Source organism: Homalodisca vitripennis, chromosome 2 (genome assembly GCF_021130785.1).
Source record: "Homalodisca vitripennis isolate AUS2020 chromosome 2, UT_GWSS_2.1, whole genome shotgun sequence".
NCBI lineage: Eukaryota > Metazoa > Arthropoda > Insecta > Hemiptera > Cicadellidae > Homalodisca > Homalodisca vitripennis.
The window spans coordinates 68,172,321-68,188,943 of NC_060208.1; the positions used below are offsets into that span (position 1 = coordinate 68,172,321).

The 16,623-nt window shown below is 34.3% G+C and overlaps 1 protein-coding gene across 1 annotated transcript in view; it reads left to right on the plus strand.

The window, feature by feature from the left end:
* Positions 1–4,237, plus strand: part of LOC124354098 (probable ATP-dependent RNA helicase DDX17) — a 30,840-nt gene extending 26,603 nt beyond the window's left edge. Inside the window, exons 10-11 of the mRNA XM_046804304.1 lie at positions 1,612–1,989; positions 4,039–4,237. Coding sequence (XP_046660260.1) covers positions 1,612–1,988 — 377 coding nt within the window. The 3' untranslated portion in view covers position 1,989; positions 4,039–4,237. The remainder of the gene's footprint in view (positions 1–1,611; positions 1,990–4,038) is intronic.
* Positions 4,238–16,623: the final 12,386 nt, after the last annotated feature.

Below are 16,623 nucleotides of genomic sequence, written 5' to 3' on the forward strand. Positions count from 1 at the left end.
GAATTTCGCATTACTGTATTCCCAAAAAATTGTGTCTGTAGTGTCTTATAAATTTGAAAGTTTGTGAATAAATTTGTACAATCACACAAAACCTAAAGGACTGATTCAAACAAAACTTGTCAAGACACACTTTTTTTATTCTGCTCAAGGGATCAACAGAGTTTTTGAAATTGAAATTAGATTAAACTGACACAGTATTTAATTCTAATAACAATACATTCACGGTTAGTCAGTTTCAATGTGGCATTGGATTCCATTACATTATTTTATTTTAGGATGAGAACTAAATTTTTGTACATAATCACCTTTTTATTCTCAATGATACTTATTCTACCTATGGATCAGTTACCACATAAGTTCACTAATATACGAGGGTCGTCCACAAAGTAACCTCCGTTTTGAAATAAAAAATAAACCAGTTGAGATACAAAAAGTTTATTATATAAATGTTAAAACTACAGCTTTTCTCTACTTTTCTACATATTCACCATACAAATTCAAGCACTTATCATATCTTTTAACAGTTTTTTAAATTCCGTCTTTGAAAAAATCTGCCGCCTGAGAACGTAGCTAACCTGTCACAGCGTTTTGAAGCTCTTCATCACTCGCAAACCTCTGATATGCAAGCCACCGCTTCATGTACGGGAAAAGATAGAAATCACTGGGAACCAGGTCCGGGCTGTAGGGGGGGTGGGTCAAAAACGTCTCATGTGAACTTTTCCAAAAGTTCTGTTGTTCTTTGAGCTGTATGAAGGCGGGCGTTGTCATGGACAAACACAACACCAGATGTCAGAAGACCATGACGCTTGTTTTGAATCGCTCGTCGTAGCCATTTTAAGGTTTCACAGTAAAAGGTTTCAGGAAAATGATCCGAAAGTTCCGAGATTGTGAAGCGACAGTTCTTGCGAATTTTCTCATCCACTTTGTTTACCCAGTCATCACTGACGAGAGATGGCCTACCACTTCGGTCTTCATCGTGAACGTTTGTTCTTCCATTTTTAAAAAAACGAACCCATTGATGGACTACACCTTCCCTCATAATGTTTGGGCCATACACCGCACTCAATTCACGATGAATTTCAGCTGCTGTGTAAATTTTCGACCACAGAAATCTTATTACACCACGTACTTCACACTTGGCGGGATTTTCTATCATGGCGCTCATGTTTGTAACAAGAGAACGCGCGATCGCACGATGCTCTCCCTTGCACAGCTAGAAGCGTACTGAACGGCTGCGCACACCGATGTGAGAATGGCGGCGCTAACCCCACTACTTATCACGCCACACCCAAACGGCGGTTACTTTATGGACTACCCTCGTACTACCATTCCGATTTTACATCACATACATATGAATAATAGACATATAGACATATTAATAATAATTATGTACTCAATTTTACTACCACATAGAACTTGTGCTTTGAACGATGGAAATATCTTTCTGATCATAATGAGCAGTAGCATGAAATAATGAATTTGAAATTTAATTGTTGTTTATCAGTTCAACATCTAATAGTCTGCTATAACCAATCTATTACTTGAAGCAATCGATATCCATGACTGGGTATTGTAGACAATGCAAGATAGTGAGTTGTTGTTTGTTCACAGGTAGAAGATGGGGTCGCAACAGGGGTGGAGGGTTCCGCAACAACTCACTGTCGCCACGTAGGAGTCGATCCCGGTCTCGAGACAGGGACCGCAGTCGACGAGACCGTGACCGCCGTAGACGTTCTCGCAGCTCTAGCAGTTCCAGATCAAGATCTAGGTCACGATCCCGCAATAGCCCTAGGCACAGCAAGACTGCTGAGCACCCCAAACAGCCAAGTGCAGCGGGGGCACAGTCTCTCCCTCCCATGGGCCCCCAGTTGCCCCCATCCATGATGGCCAGTCTGCCACCCTCACTTTTCTTTTCTCCACCACCTCCTCCACCACCCGAACCTACACAGCAGCCCCAGAATGGATACTCGTATCAGCCAATACGCTGAGGTCAGTTGCAAAGATGATATTTTTGTTTCAATTTAATTGATTTCCTATTTCTTAAAGAGTATTGAGATATCTATAAAATAGTAACTCAACAACTTCAATATAATATCTATTTATATTGTGGGACTTTTTAAAGAGTTGTGGTTTTTATTTCCAAAATCTGGTTTAAAAAGTAATAAAATATTGTAATTTCTTACAAAATTTTTTTACATTCATTAATTATATACATTTTATCATAAGAGGTAGGGTTATATAAAAAATAGTTATTAAGGTTTATCTGAGGTATACAGAGGTACTATCTATTCTAAAGGAAATGATCGAAGTTTTTAATGTTATTTGGCAATATGAAAGCCAATATTTATCTGTGCTATTTAAATGTTTTAAATTTATTAGAACAAGGGGGCTTCCTTATTTTGTTCTGCACATTATTCATCTTATATTTGCCCATGTGTTAAAAGTATAAAATCAACTTACAGTCAGAGTCATATTAGCACACATTTTTAGATCTTGTTCAATTGAGCCATGTTTTAGTTAAGGTTTAGGTGAACTCATATGTTTAGCTATCGTTTTGTAAATAAGACATTAGTCTATGCCATGTTAATTTTTAATAACTATGTACACATCTTCAATGTCCATCATGTTGGGCTGCATCTTAAATACAGATGATTCAGTTCATGTTTTATTAGCTTCAAGTGGACCCACATTTTCAGTTATTGTTGTCAGGCTGTTCTTTAGTTGTTGTCTTCATAAAGTTATGAAATTTTATTACAGTTAAGTGCTTTCCATTTTGAGTTATCATTATGTCATTCTGTTTTCAGAGTTGTCATTTAGTCGGTTTTATTTACTGTCCCGGTTATTTCTTGTATTCCAGCATAATCAGCATCTACATTGTTTGGTATAGCATCAAATCGAGCCATGTCATTAACCTCAACTCATCTTCGATTAATTTACTCAGACTGCATTTAGTTAGTTTTGTTAGCACAATGATATTGGTTCACCTGTATTAGTGTAACGTCAATCATCGTTGATCATTATGTTGAACCATGTTTTATATTTCACTACTTTTTATGAACTACACCTTCAGTTGAGATGTTGTGGAATTGTTTTTACGTCCTGTTTTGACATATACTGAAGTAGATTTGGACCCAAATTATTTTACTCTCAAGATTCAAGTAGACTATAATGTTAATTAAACTACAACCTCTGACATATTGGCATTTGCCAGGCTTGTTTGTTGGAAAGCTCACTTGTTATTACATAAGAATCATGATAATACAAATAAGTGAGTCAGTTCAGTAAAAAGCACTACAAGATTATTTGACCTTTAGTACATTATTGACGTGAATCCCTGCAAACTGTATGTATATTTGATCTCAAATGATTAATGCAATTTCCCATGAAACTTATGTCAAGTTTGTTAAATACAATAGTGTCCTGAAATAATTGCAATTCAATGTTCAATTCTACTGTTTTTTTTTAGTATCGTCCTTCACGATTAAGAGTAATGAAAAGACTGAATCGTTCTTTCAGAGACAAACAAAGCACTGCGTAACATGAAAAGGCAGTTGACACCTGCTGACTATCTTGATAGGACTTCTAAACACCATCATCACACTTGCACCCTCTCCCTACCACTCCCGTCAGTTGGTTCAGTGATTCTGTCCTTTTAGTCCCATGATAGTCGATTTGGATCCTCTATTTGTATATTATATACATAAGTTTTAAGCCCATTAAATTATTGTTACTTTTTTAAATTTGCTATGTTTTCTATTTCAATCTTGTTCTGGGATTGCTGGTATAAATCTCATATTATGTACTCACAGCTAAATCATTCCAATTTATCCTTAGCGTGATGCATTTCGCTCGATCATGGCATTGTCAAACACACACTTAAATAAGTAAAAAAACAGTGTTGGTACATTAATAAACTTTGTGTTTTTTCTATGTGTCATATCATTGGTAAAGTTAAGGGAGGGAGAGAGATATAGAGAGTTACAAGTTTTATTTTACCTTTACCAATACTTTATTCTTACCTTTTGAATTTTATTTCAGGTGCTGATAGTAAGAGCTATGAAGATCATTTTTCCAATTGATAACTGTATTAGAAGAATTATTGTAAATATTAGTTTTTAATTGAAGAAGTATAATTTTATTGTAATTATATGACTTTCGTTTTTATATTAAAAATCAGAATAGATCACATTTTTTTGTAATAGAAATAAAAAGATTTCTAAGCCATTTATTTGTGTAACTTATTTATCATCATAAGATGAACATAAACCTCCCTTGACCTTGACATCAATTCATGTTTATGCAGTTCTAAACTTAAAGATTTTAAATTAGTGCCACATCTGTAGGAGAAACTGAAAGGCTGATATTTTGCATTTTTATAATTATGGCTGTGAAACTGTATCTACAGAATGGATTATCTTCACTTTTGTCACACACAATTTTCATATCAACATAGCCAAATATGTACTTACTACAAGATTATTAAATATTCTACAATTTGTTTTAAGTGGTCATTATCAGTAATAAGTAACTGCAATAAAACCCACGAAAAATTCTAATGTATCTTTCTGTTGAATACCAGGTTAGTGTAGTATGTAATATCCTACTACTATTATTACTTTAAATAAATGGTTAAACTTAATTTGTATTCTGATTATAGTTAGAAATAACAAATAACTCAGTATGATATAAATGTGAAATTTAATGATGATTATTAATTGACATACAAGTTTGAATTTTGAAAACAAGATGGAGGATACAATAATGGTAAATTTTTAAATACAATTCTTAATTTTTAGGGCAGGGTGGTCGTGCTGGCTTAATGAAATAGAAATATTGGGTATTTTATTTTATAAAAAGATATTGTAATTTTGAAAAATAATTGTTGTTAAATTTTAATTATATTAAAATTGAATTATTAGCCAAAATCGAATGTTCCTGGGTTTTTATGTTCTTCCAATGAATCACTAGTAAACTTAAAAGGAATTTTCTCACCCAATGTCTGTCTTCTGCTTCTTTTGTACTTCAGTGATAATAAGAATTTAATAAAGTAACCTTTCAAATACTGCTGAATAAAATGTAACCAGTTTCTTTATAATAATAATCTTGCTTCACTTCTTCCAGATCCTCTCTCCTCTTCACCTTTCAAAAATCTGCTCTCTTCACTCTTTAACAATCATCCCTGCACACTGTATCACTGACTTTAGTTCACTTTATAACTTTTGAAATTTTATATGTAATAAGGTGAATTTTGATTAATTTTGATTTCGTATTTATTATTGTTTGTAGTTAAATTTGAGACAATTTATAAATAATTATTCCTTAATTATTATTACTAATAAATTTCTAAATTAAAATTAGGCCTAAGTATTGAAATGAATGTGAGATGGGTGTATGAAATGAGTCATTACAATATCCCCTCAGAAATCATGTGAAATAAATGAACATGGTTTCGATACAATGACGAATGAATAGCAAATGATACATATAGATGTGTGATACTTAAAGAGGAGGATGAACCACATTAAATGAGTGAATTAATTGATGATCATACATACTATTTAATAAATTTAATTAACAAATAAACAATAGGGAAAAAGGAGAACAAAATTAACATTAGGGTTAGGTAGTATTTAAGCTAAGCCAGACGAACAAAGTTACAAGTTTCTTAGTATACAATAACAAACAATAGAGAAACATTTAGATCAATGGCAAATATTAACTCAATGTCAAAGGACATAGTTTTTTTTTTTTGGAGAAATACACATTTAATGAATTGTGTACCGAATAGCGGTATACTTTCCACTAACAAATTATTATCCCCTCCTGATAGGAAAATGTTTATATAGTATTGATTAAAAGTGTCTATGTCACTGGGTGTATAGTTGCACTGTTTATTTGGGGGAAATAGTATTAATTTCACACAGGTCCCAACGCCGTCAACTTCAGTATATTCTGTAGCGTTGTTGACCGAGTTTTTATATGGCTTCAAAGAGGATATATGATAAGGTCCATATACATGCTCTTGGGATAAATCAGAAATTTGGTAGGTTGATTTCCGAGGATTTCTTGAATTATGAATGGTCCTTCGTACACTTCAAATAATTTTGATGTTTCACCAGCTATAGCTTTAGAAAGGTGATGGGACTTTACCAATACTTGGTCATTAATTTGGAGAGAAACTGGTTTTCTCTTTTCATTTTTCTTATCAGATCTCTTCTTTCTACTTTCTTCAAGTTTTACGCCTTGCAATCAGTAGTTTTGTGTTCGATTGGTACTTCTTCAGCTAGAGGGTTTGATACATATTTTTTCCAAAATCTGATATTTCTTGTTCCAAACTGTAGTTCGTTTGGTGTGAATCCAGTTGATTCGTGGTAAATTTCATTAAGACATTCATTTTATAACAGGTACATATTTCACCCATCTCTTATGATTCTGTGAAACAATATGTTCTGAGACAGCGCTTTATTTCTCTAATTGGCCGTTCTGCCAAATTAAAACTGGGGTGATACACTGGACTGTATATTAATTGTATGCTGTGGGATTCAAATTTCCTGATCCATTCGTTACTTTTAAATTGGGTTCCGTTATCTGATTGAATTCGTTTAGGAAAACCGTAATTAGGAAAGTGATGGTGAAATAATTTATGTAATATACTTCTGGTTGTTGCTCTTTGCAGTGGATAAAGTTTAACGAATTTGGTAAATATGTCAATAACAATTAACATGTATTTTGTATTTCCTACACTAGTCGGTAAGGGACCTATGATGTCAACTGCTAACTGGTCATTCTTCTCTCTGCATTTAACTCCTTTGGCTTGACTGTTGAGTGGATGGTTGTTGATTTTGCAGCGCTGACATTTATCACATGATGATAACAGTTGCCTGATTGTTCGATGCATATTCTTGAAAATAAAATTTTCACGCAGTAACAGGAAACATTTTTTTGCACCGCAGTGTAGATAATAGAGATGGCATTCTAGTATTAGTGGTTTAATTACTGATTCTGGGATGACTATAAGCCATTTGCCCTTATATTTTTTGTAGTAAAGTGTTGTCATATAAACGATAATTAGTATATAATTGTTTGAAATTCATTTGTTTCCATAGGTGACTGTAAGATTTCTATAAGTGGTTGTAGTTTAGGGTCTTGATGTTGAAGCTGAGGTAAGTTTCGGAGTTGATCTTGTAGATGTTGGTCGGGAATTCTCTCGATGTAATGAATAGATAACTCAGTGAGGTTGTTTGCATCGCTTGACATGTGCTGTGGGGATATACGGACTGAGAGTGTCAGCAGTAATGTTGTCCGTCCCTTTGCAATGGATTATTTTAAAGTCGTACTCTTGTATAGCCAATATCCATCTTGCTAATCTATTGTTTAGCAAACGGCAGGTTTTCAAAAAAAGTTAAGGTGTGGTTATCTGTAATTACTGTTAACTTAACGCCCATAACAATGTATCGACATTCTGTAGGCAGTGGATCATAGCCAATAATTCCTTTTCGGTTGTGGTTGAAACGCTGTTCTGCTGGTTGTAATGTGCGTGATATGAACATAATTGCGGCTTTTTCGTTATTTTCTTTTATTTGATATAGATGTCCGCCAATTGCAAATTCGGACGCATCGGTCTGTAAGTAGAATTCTTTGGATGGATCGGGGTGTGTTAGAGTGTTAGTTTTTATGAACAGCTGTTTAATTTTGTTGAATGTTGTATCATCATCTCTAGTCCAATTAAATTTAACCTTCTTTGACGTTAGTCGTAATAGTGGCTGGGACTGTTTCAGAGAATTTATGAATAAATTTATTGTAATAATTGATACATCCGAGGAATGCTTTTAATTGTGTACGACTTCTGGGAGTTGGGAAGTTTAGAATTGGATCAATCTTACTGTTATCCATACGAAGACCTTCATTTGTTAGAGTTAAAAACCTAGGAATGTGTACAGAATCTTTACAGAATTGAGATTTTTCAAAGTTTATTGTCATATTGGCTTCAGCTAGCTTTTTGAATTATGTATTCTAGGTGTTGTAGATGTGTATTGAAATCGGGGGAAATGATACATATGTCATCAACGTAAATTGCTGTGAAAGCTTCTATCTCATCATCAAACACGTTATCAAGAGCTCTTACTAGTGCAGCTTGGGAAGTAGAAATTCCAAATGTGTGACTTTGTACTGGTAGGTCTTGCCTCTAAATTGGAATGCGGTGTATTGACGCGAAGTTTTAGTAAGTGGGATTTGCCAATATGAAGCCGTTAGGTCCTACACTGCTTATGAATTTCGCGTTTCTACATTTACTCAGAATTTCGCTAACACTGCGGTTACATTCGAAATCTGGTTTAATTATTGCGTTTACTTTGCGGGCATCTAAACACAATCGAATTTCTCCAGACTTTTTAATTACTGGGATGATAGCATTTACGAAGGTACTTTTGCTTCTCTCGATTATGTTAAGGTTCTCCATGCGTTGAATCTCAACTTGTACAGCGGTCTTGGTATGCTTGAGGTACTGGATAGGTTAATGATTTAAAATTTTTAGGATTTTCTATATTTAATTCGTGTTCATATTTAGTGCAACATCCGGGTTTGTCTGAGAAAAACGTCCCTATATCGGTTATAGTAGATTGATCAAACATTGTTTTTGTTCTTCATTTATGTAGTTATTAGGGATTAGAGTTTTCATTATATCTTCCACCGACAATATTATCTTTGGATGATATATTGTGTTGTGCATCAATGTAATCATTATTCTCATTATTAATCTTGTTATCTTCCCATTGTTTCATAGTGCCATACTCATTAAATGTTGACATTGAGTCATTAAAATCTGCCATAAGCATAACGCCTTGTTGAGTGGTGATTTCACATAAGTGCCCTTCATTTATTGCCATTACAAACTTCATTATAACATTTTGTATTGTTTATTTTCATATTTATTGTATTATTATTAAAGTTTAGCTCTGCTTTCCATAACACTAGCATATCCATTCCTAAAATCACTGGTTTGACAAGATGCGGTACTATAAGGAATTGTATGTGAGTAGTCTCGTCAGCTACCGTGATAGGTACATATATGACTCGGTTGATTCGTTTTGAAATGTTTCCAATAGCAGTTTTAATGGTAGTATTGGCTAGAGGCAGTTCTTCAAATGGCTTTAATGATTGTTGGTTGTCCATAAACCAAGACTCTGACAAACAAGTAATAGATGATCCGGAATCAATTAAGGCATTAGTTTCTACATTATTAATTCTGATGTTAATTTCTGGACATCTTATTTGTATAGGATTAGTTATTAGTGGATGTTCTATTTTTTCCTCAAAAAGGAAATCTTTATCACATATTATGTTGTTAACTTGAAATTCACTACTAGGGTTATAGTTTGAAGAATAATTCTGATTTAAATATCCGAGGTCGTTATTTTCTAGCGCTGTAGTTTCGTATTTTATTTCTGGTGCGATGTTTCCTCGGTTCCGTTCTACAGCGCGCAGCCGTTTCCCGCCGCTGGAACGTCTTCGCTGCGGTCGTTGCCGGTACTAGAAGGTAGATTTCGAGCATTTTCTCCCTGCCGCACGATAGTGCATACTTGTGCCTGTTCTGTGGTGGGGTAATGTCTATCGTTTCCTGGGTAGTAGTGAGTATTCTGTCGATTTTGGTAGTGGTCTTTGTATGGTTGTGTCTTACTCTTGAATTCATTATCATTACGACTGTTTGTATGGGTGGTAATAGTTTTTGTTTATGTTGGTTTCGATCATTATAATGTTGATTTTGTCCGTGATATTGATTCCTTGGCTGATATGCTCTTTGTTCAATGTTTATTATGTGGTGTGACTGGGGATTGGTGAGGTTAGGTTTCTGGTGTATTGGCTTATAACCAGATGAATTGTGATTTTGGGATGAAATCATTTTGTTCCGTTTTGGGCCGTCTCGGATGTCTTCTCGTTGTAGTAATCGTTCAAACTCTTTAATGGTGTTAATGTTTTGAAACGCTCCGGCTGTCCTGAATAATTTGTTCAAACCGTTCGATAAAATGGTGACGATTTCTTCTTCGGTTATCGGTGGGAGGTAATCGATTGTAGTGTGATAACACGCTCGGTGAAGTATTCAGCACGAGTCAATGTTCCATTATTCTTGTAATGTTCTGATTCTATTTTTGCACGTATGCCGCGTTGCACATCACGACTCCAATATTTCGTAGTAAATTCTTGTGCAAAATCCTCCAGCTTTTAATATCGTGTTTTATTAATTGGAACCATCGTGACGCGTGACCTTCGAGACTACTTTCTAATATGTCAATGAGATGTTCAGTGTTAGATGTGTGTGTGAGTTGCACACGACCTATATTTTTTTCGTAATACCTTCTAATTTTTTGTAAAAATTCCATTGGACTGGTAGAACGTCCGTTGAATTTTGGCACTTGTCTGTCTACAGAATCTCCTCCGGTACAAATGACTTGCAATGGTTCACATGGTTTCGTCTCAATTTGAGATTTAGATTTTATATTTTCTAATTCACATTTTCATATTTATTAATACACTCGGCTAGATTGTTTATTCTATCATGATTGTTTTGGATTTGTGGTTGAATTTCATTTATAATGGTTTTGATTTGTATTTTATTTGTTTCCGCGTTTTCATGTCGTACTTGGTCTATAGCATTTTTTATTTCAAAAGCAATTTTTATTTTCTAGAGTTTTGATTTTTGTTTTGTACCGATTCTAATATCTTGAACTGTTGGTTATTCATCTGTTGGTTTTACAAATGCCTTATGTTCTTCAAAACTATGATTTAATTCTCCTCTAATGCTGTCAGTGGATTCTTTAATTTTCAGGTCTATTTTTTCACGGAATTGATCTTGATTGTCCCTTATAGCGTTTCAATTCATTTCGGAATTCAGTTTGATTATCCCGCAGTTCATTAATTTGTGTCTCGAGTGTCTCCCTACAAGATTTGATTTCATAGCTAAGTTCGATTTTTAGTTTTAGAAATTACAATCACTTATTTCGTTTATTTTTGCGTTTAGGTTTTCGTTTAACTCAGATTTAGTGTTAATCAAATTTTCATTAAGTTGTTTTAAACCGTTCATGATAGCATGAAGAGCTGTCGATTGGGATTCGTCAGCGGTTTGTTTATTTGACCTGTCACTGCAATGGCATCAACTGATTGAGTATAATGAGAATGTTCAACTACGTTTAGTGTGGGAGGCGCAGTAGCTCCATCTTCACGTCTCTGCAGGGAATCAGGGAAATTTGCCGCGTAGGTGTTGGTAGCACTTTTTTCATTCATCCGTGATTGGTTGTCGACCCGCTGTGAGAATGTTGACTTGGTTAGCGCGAGGAATTGTGGGAGTTTGTTCTGCTTCTTCTCTCTGTTCGCTTTCGTCTTCGATACCGGGATTAATGGCGTCTTTGTTTACGTTTAGCACTTGGTTATTTTCCATATTATCTGTTGGGAATGGGTACCGTTTAGGGTATCTTAAATTAAAATCACGGGACATTAATTGCGATAAAAGATAGAATAAATATTACAGGACTAATGTATTGTTAATTAAATGTTTATATAGTGAGTTATTAAATAACCTATAGCCTATTGACAGACAATATGAATAAATGACAACTAACTACGTACAGTACTTATGTCTAGGCTATTGTTACGATCTAGAAAATTGTCTCAAATCAAAGATTATAAATATTTCATTAAGCCACTACGTTGGACGCCAATTTTGTAATATCCTACTACTATTATTACTTTAAATAAATGGTTAAACTTAATTTTGTATTCTGATTATAGTTAGAAATAAACAAATAACTCAGTATGATATAAATGTGAAATTTAATGATGATTATTAATTGACATACAAGTTTGAATTTTGAAACAAGATGGAGGATACAATAATGGTAAATTTTTAAATACAATTCTTAATTTTTAGGGCAGGGTGGTCGTGCTGGCTTAATGAAATAGAAATATTGGGTATTTTTATTTTTATAATAAGATATTGTAATTTTGAAAAATAATTGTTGTTAAATTTTAATTATATTAAAAATTGAATTATTAGCCAAATCGAATGTTCCTGGGTTTTATGTTCTTCCAATGAATCACTAGTAAACTCAAAAGGAATTTTCTCACACAATGTCTGTCTTCTGCTTCTTTGTACTTCAGTGATAATAAGAATTTAATAAAGTAACCTTTCAAATACTGCTGAATAAATGTAACCAGTTTCTTTTATAATAATAATCTTGCTTCACTTCTTCCAGATCCCTCTCTCCTCTTCACCTTTCAAAAATCTGCTCTCTTCACTCTCTTATAACAATCATCCCTGCACACTGTATCACTGACTTTAGTTCACTTTATAACTTTTGAATTTTATATGTAATAAGGTGAATTTTGATTAATTTTGATTTCGTATTTATTATTGTTTGTAGTTAAATTTGAGACAATTTATAAATAATTATTCCTTAATTATTATTACTAATAAATTTCTAAATTAAATTAGGCCTAAGTATTGAAATGAATGTGAGATGGGTGTATGAAATGAGTCATTACAAGTAGCACAAGTTTAAATCTCAGATAAAATGTATTGATAACGTACAATTAACCACAAACTAATTAGTAGCGCTGCAATTGTAAGAGTTATATTAAAATTGAACTTCTTTATTTTTGTGTTCAGGCATATTAAGCAAATTATTTATAAACAATAACTTCCAGTTTTTATGTTTGTAAGAATGAAAAAAGGTACCAGTTTTGGTGCTTTTCAACCAAACTGTAAAATTGATCGACGATATACCACAATCAAATCTGCAAATCTTTGAACCCTGTCAATAATTTTTAACTGATCTGCAGTACACAAATCACCAGCAGCTAATATGGTTTTTTCGTATTTTGTGTTCAAAAAATTGTAATTAAATTATTAGAGGTTTGTAAATAGTATTTTGTTTAAAGTTATTATTTCTGTATTTATGATCTTGCATTGCTGCAAGTTTGCTGTGTCTATTTGGAGATGACAGCTGATCAGCAGTACGCAAGTTACCGATCACTAGGTGATGATTGTTGTACTTAGTATATGAAAGTTTGTAAACAGATGACCTAATAAACAAATTATCTTAGCTTTGTAAATAATATTGTGCATATTTATGACATCCCTCTCTGCGAGTCTGCTGTGTATATTCATGGACGGCAGCTGATCGGCAGTATGTAAGTACCGATCACTAAAATAGTTGTAGTTGTCCTTTTTATATGAAAAAAGCGTAGGTAGGTTAACAAATTATCATGCTTTTGCCAATATTTTGCTTTCAGTTCTTATTTTCAATGTTTATGTTTGTTCGACATTGCAATAAATTTGCTGAATAAGTGGTGAAAATATCCATAAAATTGAACTTGTAACTCACTTTTGCAATGAAAAGAGATAAAATGTAAATACAAATTTGAGCGCATGGTTGAAGTGATATTTATTAACGCGTTCGTTGCGGTCAGAAATACATTATAACATGCACTAGGAGCTAAAAACATATTTTGTGTTAAAACTTACCGAATCGTGTTAGAAATCTATTTGGTGATCATAAATCAGCATGATGTTGCATAATTTTACGTATAGATGACGTCACAGTTTTCGGCTCGATTTCGTGCCGGCCGCTTCTGGTGCAAGTTCGATTTGACTCAGTGGCCCGAAAACTGGTATATGGATATGGTAATGGATGAATAACTTATATTTACTGTTGAGAAATATCTAAAAATATGTACAAATACTTACAACCCTGCCCCCCAGGGGTCTTTGCTCCACTTACAAGTTTTTATAGTATTTGTCAAAGCATTCGACCGGACAGAATGCTGGATTGTCTGGGCAAGAACAACACACATACACTGTTCTCTTCACTATTCCCTTCTTGGAACAAAACCTGCAGCGCTTTCTTTTTCTTTTCCCTTGACCATCTAGTTCTTCAGTCTTTACTAGCTTGTGCAGTACATTCTGTGGTGGTGTTCTTAGTGGTCGATCTGGTGTTGGAGTTAACAAGGGTCCAATCAGTTGATTCCTAAAATTGTAAAGGGATATTTTACTCCTTCCACTGTGCATATTATATAATGACATTGAGTTTACAATCAACATTTGCATAAGATGGACAAATATTTTTTGTACCACCGAATGGTCTTATGCTCACAAGGGTAGTAGGCGAGCATTTGGTCCCCACGGTCAACTCCCTTCATATGGGTGTTGTACTGCACTATGGGAAGTGGTTTGTCTCTCTCCTGACCACGTTTGTTTATTATAGTCACCATATTGTTTTCATACTCAGAAGAAATGTACAATACATTTCTCTTATCCCGCCACCGCCCTACCATTACACCTTCAGCGTATTGAGCTGTAGTCTCACCTTTGTTGAGGTTTGCCCTTGTTACCTGCACAGGATTATGTTTCCTGTCTGTGTGGAGAGTTCCTGTGGCACATGCGTTGCGTGCTAATAGCTTACTGGTCAATTCAAAACTGATGTAAAAATTGTCCATATAAAGGGAATGGCCCTTATAAAACAATCCCCTCATAAGGTGCATCACGACTTTAGATGCATGGCCTTTTCCGCCCAAAACATCATGTTTACCACTATATATAATAAAGCGCAAACACAAACCCTCAGGCTCACTCAAGGTGTACAGCTTTATGCCATACTTATGGCGTTTCCCCTTGATGTATTGCCTAAATTGGAGTCTTCCCCTAAATAGTATCATACCTTCATCAAGTGAAAGTTGCTTTGCTGGGGAATAAGTTGTCATCATCTTAGAGTTGAAAAAATCAACTAAATATTGAACTTTATGGAGCCGATCAGTGTTTTGAGCATTGTTCGTTCTAGGCTTACAAAAATGAAGGCATCTGAGAATGATTAAAAATCTATCCCTATCATAAACTCCCTAAAGACAGGTAAATTGTAGAGTCTGTCAATTTTCCAGTAGTCCTGGAATTGACTGAGTCTAATTGAACCCATATGTAGGAGCAAGCCAGTGAAAGTTTTCAGTTCCGGTACTGTAAGATCTTTGTAATGTGCAATCCGGGACTGTGGTTCGATGTCTGGACCAGAAAAAATGTCTAAGGCATTTTGGTTAGTGTAGCAACAAATTTGCTCTTTAAGCACCATGTCGTCGAGCAACAACAAAAACCAGTCTATTGGTTTCCCTTCTCCGGGTACTGGGCATAGAAGTTTGTTCTCACCTGTAAAAGGTATTCTTTTCAAGGCCGCCGTAATATTACTCCATTCAGGGCTGGATTCAGGTTCAGCACCACTGTCTGTAACACTCCCTCCATAATAAATGTTTCACAGGTCTGAACCAACACGCGGACAGCGATAAATCCACTCCCGTCAAGAGCTGAGCTCACACTGTGGGAACGACAGTAGACAGTAGATTTCACGCTAGCCATCGGGCGGCAGGGACGCTGCTGGCTTGATTTCGTGCCAGCCGCAGCAAACGTGTGAATGTATTAAATACAATGTTTCAATATTTTATTTTATTTTTTTGCTTCTTAATTGCCAGACTACTTGTAAAGAGATAGGTAAACCTCCACTTGGTACCGCATAAAATACAGTTTATTTTCCAGATTTTTTATTGGTTAAAAATGGAAAAGAACTTTAAATGTGAAAGTTATTCAGTTTTGTATAGCCTTTAATTTTATATGGGAAGGCCCCCTTACTATTAAAAATGTTTGGTTTATAAGCATTTTAATATTTTCAAAAAAGTAAAAAAAGAGAAAATGCGATGCTGTTGAGAATTGCGATGAGAAAGAACTAACCAAAAAAGTATATCGCATTCTAAAAATAATTTTACAGCGTTAAAAATATCGTTTTTCAATGATACTATAATAATACTTATATTATTTCATCACATTTAATTTTATGCACATAAAATATTAGACACTGTGCGGTGCTGCCGGTTGACAAACAGTCTGGTTGGAAGATGCTTGCTTACTCTCGGATCAAAAAGTATAGATACCCGAGTTTGAACGTTAACCACAAACTAATAGAGCTAAAATTATGAGAGTTACATTAAACTTAAGCTTGTTTATTTTTGCGTCAAGATGTATTAAGCAATTTATTTACATCATAGGTTTGTGTCTGTAAGAATGATAAAGATACCGGTTTTGGTACTTTACTACTAAACTCCTATTTTAAAAGTTAAATTATTCATTGTTAAACTTGATACTTGTTATCTGCATCCCTGACCAGGTAGCTGGATCGATGGCTTCAAAAATTTAGCCATGTACAAGACATTTTGTTAAAATTTTAGCTATTTACAAACTATTTACATTATTTACACAGGCTATGGAGCAAGATAGTATCAAATTCGCTACTAAAAAACTCTTACAGTGAGTAGAATGCTCTCCTCAGCAGCCAAGTCTTGACCCTAGACTTGAAGACCTCCAATTGGCCCAGAGCTCATATGAAAAAAGCTGATGAGAAAGTCTAATATATTAAAACAGTATTTAATTTACTACATCACAACACCGCCCTCGACAGTCTGACAGTTCGCATGTTCCAACAAGCATGTGCCAGTCACGGAAAATTAACAAAACTGTTTAAGTTAAAGTGCTGTTAAAACTATAGTTTTATATTCTGTTAACAAAAATAAATTGCTTTTAAACCAAAAATAATTACT